The following is a 20,988-nucleotide window of genomic DNA, read 5'->3' as shown; positions in this document are numbered from 1 at the left end:
TTCCAGCTCGCGCTTCATGCCTCGATCCCAGGAAGACAAAATCCGGTTCCAGCTGGAGGCCTTCATGTTCCAGGGGGGATCCAGTCCTTCTGTATGTATGAGTGTTTGAGAATGACCTCTCCCATTTGCTTTGGTTTGTGTCCCCTTACCCGTGGTGTCTCTTGCAGATCTACATGACGTGTGTTCTGAAGGCCACTCTTGCTTCTGCACCTAGTGACGCGCTCCACAAATCCTGTTCCTTTGCCAATGGGTATGTTCATGCCACTTACGAATACATTAAAGGTGCCAAGTCTGATTTTTCGTATTGCAGGTGGCTTGCTGCTGATGGGAACAACCAGGTTTGTGGTTGCTGTGACTCAACATGTGGTCCTGATGGTGGAACTGCTGCTTCTCCTTTTGGAGGTAGGAAGGTGCTTTTAAGCTTGGTTTTTGACCCTTCAAGCACTTAACTTTGGTGTCTGCTTTTTCTAGGCCTTCAGTGGGAAGGGAAGGCCTCGCTCGGTCCTGTAGTGGTTCAAGAGCACAAGAAGACTTTAGCTGGTCTTCAATAAATGTGGGGGAGCAAACTTATTCTTGTTTCTGTTTTTCTTGTCTAGTTTAACCAATTGATTTTGTGCGAGGAAGTGGGTAGTCCTACTGTACCTATTCTCTTGCCAGAAGGAAAGGCTCCCTTTTCTCGTAAGGGAAGTTAATAAACCTTTTAAAGGGACCTGCTGTGAGCTCCCTTTTTTAGGAGTACTGTAAAGGGAATTCTGTTAATTGGCACTTGTGCCAAAAGAGTTCTGTGTGAACGTCCCCTTCCTTGAACAAATCCATGTACAATAGAAGCGCACTCCCAGTATCAACACTGGCACAACATTTTCCACCTTCAGACGGGTTATTTATAGGCTTTACATTTTAGGAAAACGGCAGGCATCGCTTAAGTTCAGTGTAGTATTTGGTGTGCCAAACTTGCAGAACCTGTACTGACGTAAGGGTTTTTTTGTGCAGTAGCAGGTCAGTTAGAATTCTGAAAAATCATTGACGAAATGACACCCAAATAGAACTAATGTTTGGACTCTCAGTGAATGACCTTTTTTGAAAACTGTTGGTTTGTCACTTGTGCAACATCTTGGGCGGTTTCAATACTAAAGGGATACTCCACCCCAAAAAACCGGCCCCAGATTATTGTTTTACTTTCACAGTACGTTAAACATCACTCTCTCACTTGACCTGGAGAAACGGTGCATCAGTTGAAAGTTTAAAGACTCTAGCTTCGATATTTGACCAATGTTTTGATAAAACATTGTTGCAGTGACCGTCATTTATGTCAGGAGTACAAAATAAATAGGAGTCATTTTTAGAATAGAAATTCACCAAGCATTCATATTCAGTCACGTCTGCAGTGGTTTGTGTTCAAATAGGGTTTATAGTCAAAAGTTGCATATACACAGAGATATATTTACTGATGTTTACTTCATATTTCTTCAGTCAGAATCCTCATTTCTAATCATTTTCCACTGATTTACGTGATCTGATGATAATGATCCGCTCCCAGCCCTGTCTCTGTGTGAATAGTCTTCCGTGTGCGCGCTGACAGAGACCGGATTCGCCCGTGTCTTGTCCATCATAACTGTGCATCATATCCCGCCCCATCCTACCCATGATGCATTTCCTGTACACTTCTGTGTCGATATCTGACCACAACCACACAGAGAAACCTCTGTACCCATGAAATATCCAAATAATAAACACACGATTACGTTAGTTAATGGTTGGTATGTGATTTTGGGCGTTTTTATAACTATTAAAAATGTACATCTGAAATGCTAACTTGTGCAGCGACGTAAAAGGCTATAAATAGCATATTTTTACAGCAGTAAAATTCCACATGTGATCGCAAAAGGAGGTTATTACAAACAATCGGTTAATTTTCATGAATAGTCTTATGTAGCTTGATGCTAACGTTAGCTCTAATGCAGCTACATAGCAGGTGCAGTTCTTCTTCATAATGCATTTTGTAATCATTTTGTCAAAGGTTGTAAGAAAATGTTTTGTTGTATTTTTATAGTAAGGCTTTTGATAATAGTGGGGTAAATGTATACTGGCATAATGATAAATGAAGAATCAGGATTTTGTGTCATACCTGGCCCATGTGTGAAAGGCTCGTTTCGTAACAACAATAGAATCATGAATGGGGCAGTTTTGCCGGTCCCAACAAGAGATGATCGCATTCCAGGAGTCATAAATCAATTTTACTAGCCTTCTCTAAAAACACACATGACACGGTCTTAGAAAAGGTTTCATAAATTTCACACTTTGTGAGATTATATTCTGAAATATCAAAATGAAGTATTAGTAGACTTGTGGCTTTAGCTTCATTATGTATCTAAAATCATATCCTACGTCACTTTTAAATAGGTTTTTAATATTTTTACTGACATGTTTCAGCTTACATATATCTCTATTATAACCGTCTGAGTAATTCTGATTCCTGAACAGTAAACTTTGAGGTGTCAGCTTTGTGAACAGATGTTGATTATGTATCTAGTAAGAAAGACTCGTTAGCAGCAACCTTTTAATTTTGGGCATGTCATTCGTGTCTCCATGCTGAAAATGGGGGGTGACAAGTAAGGGGTTAAATTGGGTCCCAAAGACCAATGAAGGTTCTACAGGTTTGGAACGACACGGGGGTAAGTGATTAGTGACACCATTTTCATTTTGGGGAGGAGGATCCCTTTAATATCATTACTTTGAGTTGAGGACAATTGACACGGTTTCTTGTTTGCTTCAAGACAGTCGAGAATTGATTTCCATTTAAAACTTGAGCTCAGCAATTTGAGTTGGATTTAAAACAAAAGCCGCAAGTAATCCACATAACTTTATATTGTGAATATCGGGAACCAAACTACGGTTTGGAAGACAAATTAAAAAAGGGGAACCTTGTGCTGCCCCAGGTTAACAACTGGAGGATGGATAAAGGAATGCACAACCTTACAAAAGGTTGTGAAACCTTGGTTTAATAGTGTGAGGAAAAAACAACTGGGAAGAGGCATGTAATCCCGGATTCTGCCCAACCAAAACAATAGACAAAGAGATACCTCAGGGTTCTGCACGGTTTATTAAAAACACTAGATTTACATGACCAGAGTAACTTCTCCACTAGAAACCACAGTCTGCTCCCCAGAGACAGCCTTGATACGAGTGTCTCTTCCTGAAAGAGAAGTGTTAGAAGTGAGAACGCACTTCTAAAATGCTCAGTTCCTTTTTGTCGAGAGAAAGCAAGAACTCACGTTTCCTGGTGCAGCTTTGCTCACAAGAGCCAGATGATGGATGGCACACCTCTGTACTGCAGTGGATGAAGATCTGACAGGGAAGAAAGAGGCTCAAGTCATAGAATCCACAAGTAGTAAATACACAAATGTTCAAGTAAAGGGGGGCATACGGTTTCCTGCAGAGCAGCCAGTGAGGCTGGATCTACAAATGTGAACATCTTCACAGCAAAGCGCTTGTAGTGGGTTGGGAACTGAAGACCAGACGATCCAGTCACTGGAACCAGTGTGGTCAGATAGCGGTCGTCCTGGTAAGGGCATCTGAAGACAAAAGAGAAGGTTAGAAAGGGTCTCCCAGCAGACTAACTGGATGAAGATTGGCTGTACACGCACCCGTCGATCAGAAGGTCCCACTGGGGGAGACTGAGTGGACTGGGGGTTGAAGTAGTCCAACAACGTCCCAGCATCAGGACAATGTTGGGGTCAGTCCTCTCCATAATGTGCACCTCAACATACACAGGCTCTCGCAGGACTTTTGTGATGGGATAATCAGCGTCACTGTAGTAGGACGTGTAGGCCTCATCCCCTGAGGAACAACACTGGGGTTTAACCAGACTCCAGTTTGAAAGGCTTTAGGCAGACACAGGACAAGACCTTACCTTCAGCACAGCCTTTGGTGACACATTGGCCGTTGGCCAGTCTGAGCTCCACCCTGAGAGGTCCAGGAGCAGCTACTGGTGGAGGTGGAGGAACAGAGTTGACCTCCACAACCAGAGCTTCCACGGAAGTTCCCGAATATCTACACTGGAAGAGAAACCTGGACGACACACAGCGAGCTTGTAGCATTTATCAGGGATTAGTGGTCACACCAAGTCATGGATCACCTACTCAAAATGACTGTCCCTTGTGATGGAACCATATGGTCCAATCCCCACTTCATACGATGAGGTCATTCTGTTTTCATACACCACATATCCACCGTCCTCCTGTGAATAGAAACGGTGTCAGCATCCAGTCCAAGCGATGCAGAATAAAACCAGTAGCAGCTGCTAACCATCACGCTCGTGCCACATGCGGTCACAGGGAACTGGTATATAGCAAAGGAAGGTGTAGACCCCACAGGAGCACAAGGTGGGTCGTTTCCACCCAGTAGATGAACCGAATCCAGACTCAGTCGAGGCAAGGTAACGTCTCGAGACACCACTACCACAAACTGACCATCTCGAATACACTGGACAGTCACTAGAACAAGAGCAGGTTAAATTCAGAGAAACGGTTTAACACGAACAGAATAAGATGGAGAACGCTTACCTGCCCTCCCATAGAAACACTGCTGTCCGTTAAAGCAGCAGTTGATAGCTTCACACTCAGCACCACTGATCCCAGGTAGACCACATTGGATCTGCTCAGAATCAGCTACAGCACATTTATCAAGGGGCTCTGCCTGCACTACTGGCTTCTGAAACTGCTGTTTAACTGGCTTCTGAATCGGAAACTGCGGCTTAGGTTGTTGTGGAACTGGCTTCTGAAGCGGAAACTGCGGGTTAGGTTGTTGTGGAACTGGCTTCTGAAGCGGAAACTGCAGCTTAGGTTGTTGTGGAACTGGCTTCTGAAGCGGAAACTGCGGCTTAGGTTGTTGTGGAACTGGCTTCTGAAGCGGAAACTGCGGTGTAGGTAGTTGTGGAACAGGCTTTTGGAGCGGAAATTGCTGGTTAGTTAGCTGTTGAACTGGTTTCCGAGGCGGAAACTGCTGGTTAGTTAGCTGTTGAACTGGCTTCTGGAGCTGAAACTGCTGGTCAGTTTGCTGGATCATCAGAGCTTGAGCATCCTGAAGCGATTTACTCCACTGTGGAACAGCATGACAGAAAGCACAGACCACCAAAATCTGAGCCAAACACCAACTTCCAGCCATTGTTCAACAGCTAAACACAAAGTGAAGCTACTGCCCTTTGGTCTTTTTGTATTCTACAGATTTCAGCTAATTAACGATAGTCCCTCCCTCTTCATTAACAACTGGGTGATTCTCATTGGATCTCAAGATTCAATTCTTATTGAGAAAAAACGCTTATAAAAGCAACACAGAGGCTGCGTCCACATCTTCACTGACAACTCTCTCAAGCCTCGTTCACGCGGACGCTAAACATTCTTTCCAAATCTTTATCTTCGTCTGATACAGGCTCAAACATATCAGGTTTTAATGCCTAATCTCGCCATCGTTCACGCTGGACAGAAGAGATCCGCGCTGTGAAACAGCCAATCAGAGCAGAGCTCAACATTATTGTTCATGACCCTTCCAAATAATTCTAGGGACAAATCCCAGGGTTGTAAATGGACATGTAAAACCGTTCCAGAGAATTTTTGCCCATACCCAAGCCACGTACCTTTTATGTAGATATCATTTAAAATATAGTATCAATGCATTCTATGGCACCTTTAACTGGGATTATGAGCTCATATTTTGGCTGGAAGCAATAATTTGAATTTGAATTTCTCAACGATGGATTTGTTTCTTATAAACACACAGCCTTTCCCTTCACAAGACCGTAATTGATGTGAATTACTTGTGGATTATTTTGATATTTATAATAGCTCTTTGGACTTTCGTTCTGATGCCACCCATTCACTGCAGAGGATCCATTAAAAGAGAGAGAGATTTTTATGAATATTCTCTATTATTTGAGTCATATCAGGCGCTTTTGTAATGACATTCTTTGTCTATCATAGACACACTGTCAAACTTTAATTGTAAAATTGTGAATAAGTGTAGATGAAAATCTCAGATCCTTTTCAAGCCTTCCATTGGCTAGTGACATTCCAGAACGTTCTCATTTGTTAATTACAGGTCCAGAGACCTTTGGAGGTCCAAAGGTAATCAATCAAGCTGAAAGGGGAGGAGCCGCTTAAATTCAAAGCTGTACTTAATGGCAAAGACGAGCACTGGTGGGTATTGTGTTAACGTTTGTCAGGATGGGTCTTTTGCAATGTGTGTTAGTGCTGGTTGTGCTTGTGGTGTTTGATCTGAAGAATGCTTTTGGAAGTTTGAGTTCCAGTCAAAGTCCGAAAAGCAAGAAGCATCAATTGTATCCAGCTTCCAGAGTGCCTGTTTCTTCTCAAGTGCTCGGGAACACTTTGCAGAAGGCCTCTCCGTTTCAGAGTCTCGACTACAGAGGATTTGCACAAGAGCCTCTTGGTCTTCAGGAGAAGCAGGTGTTGCAGGGTCCAGTGAAGCCTTTGGACTGGAGGTTCCCCGTTGTTCCAGAAGTGCCGAGTGAGATGGCGGTGGATTTCCATTTGAGGCAACCTGTGACCCCCAGTAGTGTAGCTATTCAATGCGGTGAGAACCGGATTCATGTGGAGGTACAGCAGGACTTGTTTAGCAATGGTGAACTGATCCAGCCATCTGGTCTGACTCTGGGAGGATGTCCTGTTGTCGGTTTGGTCCCAGGCTCTAAGGTGCTCTTCTTTGAGAATGAACTGCAGGACTGCAACAGTGTCTTGATGGTAAGAGCTGTTAAGTGTTACTAGATTTATTGAACCCTACTAAAAATAGGCCCTTGTTTTGGTATCGACGTTCTAGATTCAGGGAACCATCCATGGGACGGTTCTCTTATAGTGGGAAAGACTCTTAATAACTGCTTACTCGGGTAACCAAGTGTTATGGCAGGACTTGCTAAGATGCCTTTTGGAATGGGTTCTCTTTTTCGGAGAACCCTCTTGGTAACAACGTCAGTCTCCTATAGATGACCAAGGATGAGCTTGTCTACACCTTTGCCCTTACCTACACTCCTGAGGCGTTTGCTGGCACTCCGATTACCCGTGCAGGTGGTGCAGTTATTGGAGTTCAATGCCACTATCAAAGGTAAGCGACCTTTTGTGACTTGTGGCACTGCTTGCAGTGGTGGAACTGGAAGCCCATTTAATTGGTCACTTCTTGAACTGCAGGTTTCAAAATGTCAGCAGTAGTGCCTTGAAGCCAACTTGGGTCCCTTATGCCTCAACGGAGGCTGGTGAAGAAGTCTTGGTGTTCTCCCTGAAGCTCATGACTGGTTTGTGCAGTTTCTCTAGACCTTCTGCCTTCTGAACGAGGCTGTACCTAAGCAGTTCTTCCCTCTTGCAGATGACTGGTCCTATGAGAGGCCTTCAAACTCCTACTTCCTGGGTGACGTTATTAATGTTGAGGCATCTGTGAAGGTATACAACCACGTCCCTCTGCGTGTGTTTGTGGACAGCTGTGTGGCCACCCAAGTACCTGATGTGAACGCCCTTCCGAGATATTGGTTCATTGAGAATCATGGGTGTGTTCATGTCACCAGATGCTGCAGAGTTGACTTGTTCTCGCGTTTGCTCCTTGTAACCACTTTGTCCCTGACAACTACTTTTTACTCCTTAGATGTCTTGTGGATGCCAAGGTCACAGCTTCCAGCTCGCACTTCATGCCTCGATCCCAGGAAGACAAAATCCGGTTCCAGCTGGAGGCCTTCATGTTCCAGGGGGGATCCAGTCCTTCTGTATGTATGAGTGTTTGAGAATGACCTCTCCCATTTGCTTTGGTTTGTGTCCCCTTACCCGTGGTGTCTCTTGCAGATCTACATGACGTGTGTTCTGAAGGCCACTCTTGCTTCTGCACCTAGTGACGCGCTCCACAAATCCTGTTCCTTTGCCAATGGGTATGTTCATGCCACTTACGAATACATTAAAGGTGCCAAGTCTGATTTGTCGTATTGCAGGTGGCTTGCTGCTGATGGGAACAACCAGGTTTGTGGTTGCTGTGACTCAACATGTGGTCCTGATGGTGGAACTGCTGCTTCTCCTTTTGGAGGTAGGAAGGTGCTTTTAAGCTTGGTTTTTGACCCTTCAAGCACTTAACTTTGGTGTCTGCTTTTTCTAGGCCTTCAGTGGGAAGGGAAGGCCTCGCTCGGTCCTGTAGTGGTTCAAGAGCACAAGAAGACTTTAGCTGGTCTTCAATAAATGTGGGGGAGCAAACTTATTCTTGTTTCTGTTTTTCTTGTCTAGTTTAACCAATTGATTTTGTGCGAGGAAGTGGGTAGTCCTACTGTACCTATTCTCTTGCCAGAAGGAAAGGCTACCTTTTAAAGGGACCTGCTGTGAGCTCCCTTTTTTAGGAGTACTGTAAAGGGAATTCTGTTAATTGGCACTTGTGCCAAAAGAGTTCTGTGTGAACGTCCCCTTCCTTGAACAAATCCATGTACAATAGAAGCGCACTCCCAGTATCAACACTGGCACAACATTTTCCACCTTCAGACGGGTTATTTATAGGCTTTACATTTTAGGAAAACGGCAGGCATCGCTTAAGTTCAGTGTAGTATTTGGTGTGCCAAACTTGCAGAACCTGTACTGACGTAAGGGGTTTTTTGTGCAGTAGCAGGTCAGTTAGAATTCTGAAAAATCATTGACGAAATGACACCCAAATAGAACTAATGTTTGGACTCTCAGTGAATGACCTTTTTTGAAAACTGTTGGTTTGTCACTTGTGCAACATCTTGGGCGGTTTCAATACTAAAGGGATACTCCACCCCAAAAAACCGGCCCCAGATTATTGTTTTACTTTCACAGTACGTTAAACATCACTCTCTCACTTGACCTGGAGAAACGGTGCATCAGTTGAAAGTTTAAAGACTCTAGCTTCGATATTTGACCAATGTTTTGATAAAACATTGTTGCAGTGACCGTCATTTATGTCAGGAGTACAAAATAAATAGGAGTCATTTTTAGAATAGAAATTCACCAAGCATTCATATTCAGTCACGTCTGCAGTGGTTTGTGTTCAAATAGGGTTTATAGTCAAAAGTTGCATATACACAGAGATATATTTACTGATGTTTACTTCATATTTCTTCAGTCAGAATCCTCATTTCTAATCATTTTCCACTGATTTACGTGATCTGATGATAATGATCCGCTCCCAGCCCTGTCTCTGTGTGAATAGTCTTCCGTGTGCGCGCTGACAGAGACCGGATTCGCCCGTGTCTTGTCCATCATAACTGTGCATCATATCCCGCCCCATCCTACCCATGATGCATTTCCTGTACACTTCTGTGTCGATATCTGACCACAACCACACAGAGAAACCTCTGTACCCATGAAATATCCAAATAATAAACACACGATTACGTTAGTTAATGGTTGGTATGTGATTTTGGGCGTTTTTATAACTATTAAAAATGTACATCTGAAATGCTAACTTGTGCAGCGACGTAAAAGGCTATAAATAGCATATTTTTACAGCAGTAAAATTCCACATGTGATCGCAAAAGGAGGTTATTACAAACAATCGGTTAATTTTCATGAATAGTCTTATGTAGCTTGATGCTAACGTTAGCTCTAATGCAGCTACATAGCAGGTGCAGTTCTTCTTCATAATGCATTTTGTAATCATTTTGTCAAAGGTTGTAAGAAAATGTTTTGTTGTATTTTTATAGTAAGGCTTTTGATAATAGTGGGGTAAATGTATACTGGCATAATGATAAATGAAGAATCAGGATTTTGTGTCATACCTGGCCCATGTGTGAAAGGCTCGTTTCGTAACAACAATAGAATCATGAATGGGGCAGTTTTGCCGGTCCCAACAAGAGATGATCGCATTCCAGGAGTCATAAATCAATTTTACTAGCCTTCTCTAAAAACACACATGACACGGTCTTAGAAAAGGTTTCATAAATTTCACACTTTGTGAGATTATATTCTGAAATATCAAAATGAAGTATTAGTAGACTTGTGGCTTTAGCTTCATTATGTATCTAAAATCATATCCTACGTCACTTTTAAATAGGTTTTTAATATTTTTACTGACATGTTTCAGCTTACATATATCTCTATTATAACCGTCTGAGTAATTCTGATTCCTGAACAGTAAACTTTGAGGTGTCAGCTTTGTGAACAGATGTTGATTATGTATCTAGTAAGAAAGACTCGTTAGCAGCAACCTTTTAATTTTGGGCATGTCATTCGTGTCTCCATGCTGAAAATGGGGGGTGACAAGTAAGGGGTTAAATTGGGTCCCAAAGACCAATGAAGGTTCTACAGGTTTGGAACGACACGGGGGTAAGTGATTAGTGACACCATTTTCATTTTGGGGAGGAGGATCCCTTTAATATCATTACTTTGAGTTGAGGACAATTGACACGGTTTCTTGTTTGCTTCAAGACAGTCGAGAATTGATTTCCATTTAAAACTTGAGCTCAGCAATTTGAGTTGGATTTAAAACAAAAGCCGCAAGTAATCCACATAACTTTATATTGTGAATATCGGGAACCAAACTACGGTTTGGAAGACAAATTAAAAAAGGGGAACCTTGTGCTGCCCCAGGTTAACAACTGGAGGATGGATAAAGGAATGCACAACCTTACAAAAGGTTGTGAAACCTTGGTTTAATAGTGTGAGGAAAAAACAACTGGGAAGAGGCATGTAATCCCGGATTCTGCCCAACCAAAACAACAGACAAAGAGATACCTCAGGGTTCTGCACGGTTTATTAAAAACACTAGATTTACATGACCAGAGTAACTTCTCCACTAGAAACCACAGTCTGCTCCCCAGAGACAGCCTTGATACGAGTGTCTCTTCCTGAAAGAGAAGTGTTAGAAGTGAGAACGCACTTCTAAAATGCTCAGTTCCTTTTTGTCGAGAGAAAGCAAGAACTCACGTTTCCTGGTGCAGCTTTGCTCACAAGAACCAGATGATGGATGGCACACCTCTGTACTGCAGTGGATGAAGATCTGACAGGGAAGAAAGAGGCTCAAGTCATAGAATCCACAAGTAGTAAATACACAAATGTTCAAGTAAAGGGGGGCATACGGTTTCCTGCAGAGCAGCCAGTGAGGCTGGATCTACAAATGTGAACATCTTCACAGCAAAGCGCTTGTAGTGGGTTGGGAACTGAAGACCAGACGATCCAGTCACTGGAACCAGTGTGGTCAGATAGCGGTCGTCCTGGTAAGGGCATCTGAAGACAAAAGAGAAGGTTAGAAAGGGTCTCCCAGCAGACTAACTGGATGAAGATTGGCTGTACACGCACCCGTCGATCAGAAGGTCCCACTGGGGGAGACTGAGTGGACTGGGGGTTGAAGTAGTCCAACAACGTCCCAGCATCAGGACAATGTTGGGGTCAGTCCTCTCCATAATGTGCACCTCAACATACACAGGCTCTCGCAGGACTTTTGTGATGGGATAATCAGCGTCACTGTAGTAGGACGTGTAGGCCTCATCCCCTGAGGAACAACACTGGGGTTTAACCAGACTCCAGTTTGAAAGGCTTTAGGCAGACACAGGACAAGACCTTACCTTCAGCACAGCCTTTGGTGACACATTGGCCATTGGCCAGTCTGAGCTCCACCCTGAGAGGTCCAGGAGCAGCTACTGGTGGAGGTGGAGGAACAGAGTTGACCTCCACAACCAGAGCTTCCACGGAAGTTCCCGAATATCTACACTGGAAGAGAAACCTGGACGACACACAGCGAGCTTGTAGCATTTATCAGGGATTAGTGGTCACACCAAGTCATGGATCACCTACTCAAAATGACTGTCCCTTGTGATGGAACCATATGGTCCAATCCCCACTTCATACGATGAGGTCATTCTGTTTTCATACACCACATATCCACCGTCCTCCTGTGAATAGAAACGGTGTCAGCATCCAGTCCAAGCGATGCAGAATAAAACCAGTAGCAGCTGCTAACCATCACGCTCGTGCCACATGCGGTCACAGGGAACTGGTATATAGCAAAGGAAGGTGTAGACCCCACAGGAGCACAAGGTGGGTCGTTTCCACCCAGTAGATGAACCGAATCCAGACTCAGTCGAGGCAAGGTAACGTCTCGAGACACCACTACCACAAACTGACCATCTCGAATACACTGGACAGTCACTAGAACAAGAGCAGGTTAAATTCAGAGAAACGGTTTAACACGAACAGAATAAGATGGAGAACGCTTACCTGCCCTCCCATAGAAACACTGCTGTCCGTTAAAGCAGCAGTTGATAGCTTCACACTCAGCACCACTGATCCCAGGTAGACCACATTGGATCTGCTCAGAATCAGCTACAGCACATTTATCAAGGGGCTCTGCCTGCACTACTGGCTTCTGAAACTGCTGTTTAACTGGCTTCTGAATCGGAAACTGCGGCTTAGGTTGTTGTGGAACTGGCTTCTGAAGCGGAAACTGCGGGTTAGGTTGTTGTGGAACTGGCTTCTGAAGCGGAAACTGCAGCTTAGGTTGTTGTGGAACTGGCTTCTGAAGTGGAAACTGCGGCTTAGGTTGTTGTGGAACTGGCTTCTGAAGCGGAAACTGCGGTGTAGGTAGTTGTGGAACAGGCTTTTGGAGAGGAAATTGCTGGTTAGTTAGCTGTTGAACTGGTTTCCGAGGCGGAAACTGCTGGTTAGTTAGCTGTTGAACTGGCTTCTGGAGCTGAAACTGCTGGTCAGTTTGCTGGATCATCAGAGCTTGAGCATCCTGAAGCGATTTACTCCACTGTGGAACAGCATGACAGAAAGCACAGACCACCAAAATCTGAGCCAAACACCAACTTCCAGCCATTGTTCAACAGCTAAACACAAAGTGAAGCTACTGCCCTTTGGTCTTTTTGTATTCTACAGATTTCAGCTAATTAACGATAGTCCCTCCCTCTTCATTAACAACTGGGTGATTCTCATTGGATCTCAAGATTCAATTCTTATTGAGAAAAAACGCTTATAAAAGCAACACAGAGGCTGCGTCCACATCTTCACTGACAACTCTCTCAAGCCTCGTTCACGCGGACGCTAAACATTCTTTCCAAATCTTTATCTTCGTCTGATACAGGCTCAAACATATCAGGTTTTAATGCCTAATCTCGCCATCGTTCACGCTGGACAGAAGAGATCCGCGCTGTGAAACAGCCAATCAGAGCAGAGCTCAACATTATTGTTCATGACCCTTCCAAATAATTCTAGGGACAAATCCCAGGGTGGTAAATGGACATGTAAAACCGTTCCAGAGAATTTTTGCCCATACCCAAGCCACGTACCTTTTATGTAGATATCATTTAAAATATAGTATCAATGCATTCTATGGCACCTTTAACTGGGATTATGAGCTCATATTTTGGCTGGAAGCAATAATTTGAATTTGAATTTCTCAACGATGGATTTGTTTCTTATAAACACACAGCCTTTCCCTTCACAAGACCGTAATTGATGTGAATTACTTGTGGATTATTTTGATATTTATAATAGCTCTTTGGACTTTCGTTCTGATGCCACCCATTCACTGCAGAGGATCCATTAAAAGAGAGAGAGATTTTTATGAATATTCTCTATTATTTGAGTCATATCAGGCGCTTTTGTAATGACATTCTTTGTCTATCATAGACACACTGTCAAACTTTAATTGTAAAATTGTGAATAAGTGTAGATGAAAATCTCAGATCCTTTTCAAGCCTTCCATTGGCTAGTGACATTCCAGAACGTTCTCATTTGTTAATTACAGGTCCAGAGACCTTTGGAGGTCCAAAGGTAATCAATCAAGCTGAAAGGGGAGGAGCCGCTTAAATTCAAAGCTGTACTTAATGGCAAAGACGAGCACTGGTGGGTATTGTGTTAACGTTTGTCAGGATGGGTCTTTTGCAATGTGTGTTAGTGCTGGTTGTGCTTGTGGTGTTTGATCTGAAGAATGCTTTTGGAAGTTTGAGTTCCAGTCAAAGTCCGAAAAGCAAGAAGCATCAATTGTATCCAGCTTCCAGAGTGCCTGTTTCTTCTCAAGTGCTCGGGAACACTTTGCAGAAGGCCTCTCCGTTTCAGAGTCTCGACTACAGAGGATTTGCACAAGAGCCTCTTGGTCTTCAGGAGAAGCAGGTGTTGCAGGGTCCAGTGAAGCCTTTGGACTGGAGGTTCCCCGTTGTTCCAGAAGTGCCGAGTGAGATGGCGGTGGATTTCCATTTGAGGCAACCTGTGACCCCCAGTAGTGTAGCTATTCAATGCGGTGAGAACCGGATTCATGTGGAGGTACAGCAGGACTTGTTTAGCAATGGTGAACTGATCCAGCCATCTGGTCTGACTCTGGGAGGATGTCCTGTTGTCGGTTTGGTCCCAGGCTCTAAGGTGCTCTTCTTTGAGAATGAACTGCAGGACTGCAACAGTGTCTTGATGGTAAGAGCTGTTAAGTGTTACTAGATTTATTGAACCCTACTAAAAATAGGCCCTTGTTTTGGTATCGACGTTCTAGATTCAGGGAACCATCCATGGGACGGTTCTCTTATAGTGGGAAAGACTCTTAATAACTGCTTACTCGGGTAACCAAGTGTTATGGCAGGACTTGCTAAGATGCCTTTTGGAATGGGTTCTCTTTTTCGGAGAACCCTCTTGGTAACAACGTCAGTCTCCTATAGATGACCAAGGATGAGCTTGTCTACACCTTTGCCCTTACCTACACTCCTGAGGCGTTTGCTGGCACTCCGATTACCCGTGCAGGTGGTGCAGTTATTGGAGTTCAATGCCACTATCAAAGGTAAGCGACCTTTTGTGACTTGTGGCACTGCTTGCAGTGGTGGAACTGGAAGCCCATTTAATTGGTCACTTCTTGAACTGCAGGTTTCAAAATGTCAGCAGTAGTGCCTTGAAGCCAACTTGGGTCCCTTATGCCTCAACGGAGGCTGGTGAAGAAGTCTTGGTGTTCTCCCTGAAGCTCATGACTGGTTTGTGCAGTTTCTCTAGACCTTCTGCCTTCTGAACGAGGCTGTACCTAAGCAGTTCTTCCCTCTTGCAGATGACTGGTCCTATGAGAGGCCTTCAAACTCCTACTTCCTGGGTGACGTTATTAATGTTGAGGCATCTGTGAAGGTATACAACCACGTCCCTCTGCGTGTGTTTGTGGACAGCTGTGTGGCCACCCAAGTACCTGATGTGAACGCCCTTCCGAGATATTGGTTCATTGAGAATCATGGGTGTGTTCATGTCACCAGATGCTGCAGAGTTGACTTGTTCTCGCGTTTGCTCCTTGTAACCACTTTGTCCCTGACAACTACTTTTTACTCCTTAGATGTCTTGTGGATGCCAAGGTCACAGCTTCCAGCTCGCGCTTCATGCCTCGATCCCAGGAAGACAAAATCCGGTTCCAGCTGGAGGCCTTCATGTTCCAGGGGGGATCCAGTCCTTCTGTATGTATGAGTGTTTGAGAATGACCTCTCCCATTTGCTTTGGTTTGTGTCCCCTTACCCGTGGTGTCTCTTGCAGATCTACATGACGTGTGTTCTGAAGGCCACTCTTGCTTCTGCACCTAGTGACGCGCTCCACAAATCCTGTTCCTTTGCCAATGGGTATGTTCATGCCACTTACGAATACATTAAAGGTGCCAAGTCTGATTTTTCGTATTGCAGGTGGCTTGCTGCTGATGGGAACAACCAGGTTTGTGGTTGCTGTGACTCAACATGTGGTCCTGATGGTGGAACTGCTGCTTCTCCTTTTGGAGGTAGGAAGGTGCTTTTAAGCTTGGTTTTTGACCCTTCAAGCACTTAACTTTGGTGTCTGCTTTTTCTAGGCCTTCAGTGGGAAGGGAAGGCCTCGCTCGGTCCTGTAGTGGTTCAAGAGCACAAGAAGACTTTAGCTGGTCTTCAATAAATGTGGGGGAGCAAACTTATTCTTGTTTCTGTTTTTCTTGTCTAGTTTAACCAATTGATTTTGTGCGAGGAAGTGGGTAGTCCTACTGTACCTATTCTCTTGCCAGAAGGAAAGGCTCCCTTTTCTCGTAAGGGAAGTTAATAAACCTTTTAAAGGGACCTGCTGTGAGCTCCCTTTTTTAGGAGTACTGTAAAGGGAATTCTGTTAATTGGCACTTGTGCCAAAAGAGTTCTGTGTGAACGTCCCCTTCCTTGAACAAATCCATGTACAATAGAAGCGCACTCCCAGTATCAACACTGGCACAACATTTTCCACCTTCAGACGGGTTATTTATAGGCTTTACATTTTAGGAAAACGGCAGGCATCGCTTAAGTTCAGTGTAGTATTTGGTGTGCCAAACTTGCAGAACCTGTACTGACGTAAGGGGTTTTTTGTGCAGTAGCAGGTCAGTTAGAATTCTGAAAAATCATTGACGAAATGACACCCAAATAGAACTAATGTTTGGACTCTCAGTGAATGACCTTTTTTGAAAACTGTTGGTTTGTCACTTGTGCAACATCTTGGGCGGTTTCAATACTAAAGGGATACTCCACCCCAAAAAACCGGCCCCAGATTATTGTTTTACTTTCACAGTACGTTAAACATCACTCTCTCACTTGACCTGGAGAAACGGTGCATCAGTTGAAAGTTTAAAGACTCTAGCTTCGATATTTGACCAATGTTTTGATAAAACATTGTTGCAGTGACCGTCATTTATGTCAGGAGTACAAAATAAATAGGAGTCATTTTTAGAATAGAAATTCACCAAGCATTCATATTCAGTCACGTCTGCAGTGGTTTGTGTTCAAATAGGGTTTATAGTCAAAAGTTGCATATACACAGAGATATATTTACTGATGTTTACTTCATATTTCTTCAGTCAGAATCCTCATTTCTAATCATTTTCCACTGATTTACGTGATCTGATGATAATGATCCGCTCCCAGCCCTGTCTCTGTGTGAATAGTCTTCCGTGTGCGCGCTGACAGAGACCGGATTCGCCCGTGTCTTGTCCATCATAACTGTGCATCATATCCCGCCCCATCCTACCCATGATGCATTTCCTGTACACTTCTGTGTCGATATCTGACCACAACCACACAGAGAAACCTCTGTACCCATGAAATATCCAAATAATAAACACACGATTACGTTAGTTAATGGTTGGTATGTGATTTTGGGCGTTTTTATAACTATTAAAAATGTACATCTGAAATGCTAACTTGTGCAGCGACGTAAAAGGCTATAAATAGCATATTTTTACAGCAGTAAAATTCCACATGTGATCGCAAAAGGAGGTTATTACAAACAATCGGTTAATTTTCATGAATAGTCTTATGTAGCTTGATGCTAACGTTAGCTCTAATGCAGCTACATAGCAGGTGCAGTTCTTCTTCATAATGCATTTTGTAATCATTTTGTCAAAGGTTGTAAGAAAATGTTTTGTTGTATTTTTATAGTAAGGCTTTTGATAATAGTGGGGTAAATGTATACTGGCATAATGATAAATGAAGAATCAGGATTTTGTGTCATACCTGGCCCATGTGTGAAAGGCTCGTTTCGTAACAACAATAGAATCATGAATGGGGCAGTTTTGCCGGTCCCAACAAGAGATGATCGCATTCCAGGAGTCATAAATCAATTTTACTAGCCTTCTCTAAAAACACACATGACACGGTCTTAGAAAAGGTTTCATAAATTTCACACTTTGTGAGATTATATTCTGAAATATCAAAATGAAGTATTAGTAGACTTGTGGCTTTAGCTTCATTATGTATCTAAAATCATATCCTACGTCACTTTTAAATAGGTTTTTAATATTTTTACTGACATGTTTCAGCTTACATATATCTCTATTATAACCGTCTGAGTAATTCTGATTCCTGAACAGTAAACTTTGAGGTGTCAGCTTTGTGAACAGATGTTGATTATGTATCTAGTAAGAAAGACTCGTTAGCAGCAACCTTTTAATTTTGGGCATGTCATTCGTGTCTCCATGCTGAAAATGGGGGGTGACAAGTAAGGGGTTAAATTGGGTCCCAAAGACCAATGAAGGTTCTACAGGTTTGGAACGACACGGGGGTAAGTGATTAGTGACACCATTTTCATTTTGGGGAGGAGGATCCCTTTAATATCATTACTTTGAGTTGAGGACAATTGACACGGTTTCTTGTTTGCTTCAAGACAGTCGAGAATTGATTTCCATTTAAAACTTGAGCTCAGCAATTTGAGTTGGATTTAAAACAAAAGCCGCAAGTAATCCACATAACTTTATATTGTGAATATCGGGAACCAAACTACGGTTTGGAAGACAAATTAAAAAAGGGGAACCTTGTGCTGCCCCAGGTTAACAACTGGAGGATGGATAAAGGAATGCACAACCTTACAAAAGGTTGTAAAACCTTGGTTTAATAGTGTGAGGAAAAAACAACTGGGAAGAGGCATGTAATCCCGGATTCTGCCCAACCAAAACAATAGACAAAGAGATACCTCAGGGTTCTGCACGGTTTATTAAAAACACTAGATTTACATGACCAGAGTAACTTCTCCACTAGAAACCACAGTCTGCTCCCCAGAGACAGCCTTGATACGAGTGTCTCTTCCTGAAAGAGAAGTGTTAGAAGTGAGAACGCACTTCTAAAATGCTCAGTTCCTTTTTGTCGAGAGAAAGCAAGAACTCACGTTTCCTGGTGCAGCTTTGCTCACAAGAGCCAGATGATGGATGGCACACCTCTGTACTGCAGTGGATGAAGATCTGACAGGGAAGAAAGAGGCTCAAGTCATAGAATCCACAAGTAGTAAATACACAAATGTTCAAGTAAAGGGGGGCATACGGTTTCCTGCAGAGCAGCCAGTGAGGCTGGATCTACAAATGTGAACATCTTCACAGCAAAGCGCTTGTAGTGGGTTGGGAACTGAAGACCAGACGATCCAGTCACTGGAACCAGTGTGGTCAGATAGCGGTCGTCCTGGTAAGGGCATCTGAAGACAAAAGAGAAGGTTAGAAAGGGTCTCCCAGCAGACTAACTGGATGAAGATTGGCTGTACACGCACCCGTCGATCAGAAGGTCCCACTGGGGGAGACTGAGTGGACTGGGGGTTGAAGTAGTCCAACAACGTCCCAGCATCAGGACAATGTTGGGGTCAGTCCTCTCCATAATGTGCACCTCAACATACACAGGCTCTCGCAGGACTTTTGTGATGGGATAATCAGCGTCACTGTAGTAGGACGTGTAGGCCTCATCCCCTGAGGAACAACACTGGGGTTTAACCAGACTCCAGTTTGAAAGGCTTTAGGCAGACACAGGACAAGACCTTACCTTCAGCACAGCCTTTGGTGACACATTGGCCATTGGCCAGTCTGAGCTCCACCCTGAGAGGTCCAGGAGCAGCTACTGGTGGAGGTGGAGGAACAGAGTTGACCTCCACAACCAGAGCTTCCACGGAAGTTCCCGAATATCTACACTGGAAGAGAAACCTGGACGACACACAGCGAGCTTGTAGCATTTATCAGGGATTAGTGGTCACACCAAGTCATGGATCACCTACTCAAAATGACTGTCCCTTGTGATGGAACCATATGGTCCAATCCCCACTTCATACGATGAGGTCATTCTGTTTTCATACACCACATATCCACCGTCCTCCTGTGAATAGAAACGGTGTCAGCATCCAGTCCAAGCGATGCAGAATAAAACCAGTAGCAGCTGCTAACCATCACGCTCGTGCCACATGCGGTCACAGGGAACTGGTATATAGCAAAGGAAGGTGTAGACCCCACAGGAGCACAAGGTGGGTCGTTTCCACCCAGTAGATGAACCGAATCCAGACTCAGTCGAGGCAAGGTAACGTCTCGAGACACCACTACCACAAACTGACCATCTCGAATACACTGGACAGTCACTAGAACAAGAGCAGGTTAAATTCAGAGAAACGGTTTAACACGAACAGAATAAGATGGAGAACGCTTACCTGCCCTCCCATAGAAACACTGCTGTCCGTTAAAGCAGCAGTTGATAGCTTCACACTCAGCACCACTGATCCCAGGTAGACCACATTGGATCTGCTCAGAATCAGCTACAGCACATTTATCAAGGGGCTCTGCCTGCACTACTGGCTTCTGAAACTGCTGTTTAACTGGCTTCTGAATCGGAAACTGCGGCTTAGGTTGTTGTGGAACTGGCTTCTGAAGCGGAAACTGCGGGTTAGGTTGTTGTGGAACTGGCTTCTGAAGCGGAAACTGCAGCTTAGGTTGTTGTGGAACTGGCTTCTGAAGCGGAAACTGCGGCTTAGGTTGTTGTGGAACTGGCTTCTGAAGCGGAAACTGCGGTGTAGGTAGTTGTGGAACAGGCTTTTGGAGCGGAAATTGCTGGTTAGTTAGCTGTTGAACTGGTTTCCGAGGCGGAAACTGCTGGTTAGTTAGCTGTTGAACTGGCTTCTGGAGCTGAAACTGCTGGTCAGTTTGCTGGATCATCAGAGCTTGAGCATCCTGAAGCGATTTACTCCACTGTGGAACAGCATGACAGAAAGCACAGACCACCAAAATCTGAGCCAAACACCAACTTCCAGCCATTGTTCAACAGCTAAACACAAAGTGAAGCTACTGCCCTTTGGTCTTTTTGTATTCTACAGATTTCAGCTAATTAACGATAGTCCCTCCCTCTTCATTAACAACTGGGTGATTCTCATTGGATCTCAAGATTCAATTCTTATTGAGAAAAAACGCTTATAAAAGCAACACAGAGGCTGCGTCCACATCTTCACTGACAACTCTCTCAAGCCTCGTTCACGCGGACGCTAAACATTCTTTCCAAATCTTTATCTTCGTCTGATACAGGCTCAAACATATCAGGTTTTAATGCCTAATCTCGCCATCGTTCACGCTGGACAGAAGAGATCCGCGCTGTGAAACAGCCAATCAGAGCAGAGCTCAACATTATTGTTCATGACCCTTCCAAATAATTCTAGGGACAAATCCCAGGGTTGTAAATGGACATGTAAAACCGTTCCAGAGAATTTTTGCCCATACCCAAGCCACGTACCTTTTATGTAGATATCATTTAAAATATAGTATCAATGCATTCTATGG

The 20,988-nt window shown here is 43.8% G+C and overlaps 3 protein-coding genes across 3 annotated transcripts; all 3 read right to left on the bottom strand.

The window, feature by feature from the left end:
* Positions 1–3,640: 3,640 nt before the first annotated feature.
* On the bottom strand, positions 3,641–5,168 carry LOC132131551 (zona pellucida sperm-binding protein 4-like; the record flags this gene model as incomplete). The annotated part of the gene is made up of 5 exons (XM_059543603.1): positions 4,563–5,168; positions 4,306–4,493; positions 4,140–4,237; positions 3,911–4,068; positions 3,641–3,837 (listed from the first exon to the last, which is right to left on the bottom strand). Coding segments are annotated over exons 1-5 (1,242 nt in total), but the record flags the coding sequence as incomplete, so codon positions are not given.
* A 3,676-nt stretch (positions 5,169–8,844) lies between these two features.
* Positions 8,845–12,812, bottom strand: LOC132131852 (zona pellucida sperm-binding protein 4-like). The gene is made up of 7 exons (XM_059543987.1): positions 12,204–12,812; positions 11,947–12,134; positions 11,781–11,878; positions 11,552–11,709; positions 11,286–11,478; positions 11,066–11,213; positions 8,845–8,853 (listed from the first exon to the last, which is right to left on the bottom strand). The coding sequence occupies exons 1-7, from the start codon at positions 12,802–12,804 to the stop codon at positions 8,845–8,847; spliced, it is 1,395 nt and encodes a 464-aa protein (XP_059399970.1). The 5' UTR covers positions 12,805–12,812.
* A 5,580-nt stretch (positions 12,813–18,392) lies between these two features.
* LOC132131591 (zona pellucida sperm-binding protein 4-like) lies at positions 18,393–20,480 on the bottom strand. The gene is made up of 8 exons (XM_059543655.1): positions 19,872–20,480; positions 19,615–19,802; positions 19,449–19,546; positions 19,220–19,377; positions 18,954–19,146; positions 18,734–18,881; positions 18,582–18,654; positions 18,393–18,502 (listed from the first exon to the last, which is right to left on the bottom strand). Exons 1-8 carry the CDS (start codon positions 20,470–20,472, stop codon positions 18,426–18,428), a joined length of 1,536 nt encoding a protein of 511 aa, XP_059399638.1. The 5' UTR covers positions 20,473–20,480; the 3' UTR covers positions 18,393–18,425.
* Between the last annotated feature and the right edge of the window lie 508 nt (positions 20,481–20,988).

Source organism: Carassius carassius, chromosome 48, assembly GCF_963082965.1.
Source record: "Carassius carassius chromosome 48, fCarCar2.1, whole genome shotgun sequence".
Taxonomy (NCBI): domain Eukaryota; kingdom Metazoa; phylum Chordata; class Actinopteri; order Cypriniformes; family Cyprinidae; genus Carassius; species Carassius carassius.
This window is presented reverse-complemented; position numbering and strand designations above follow the sequence as displayed.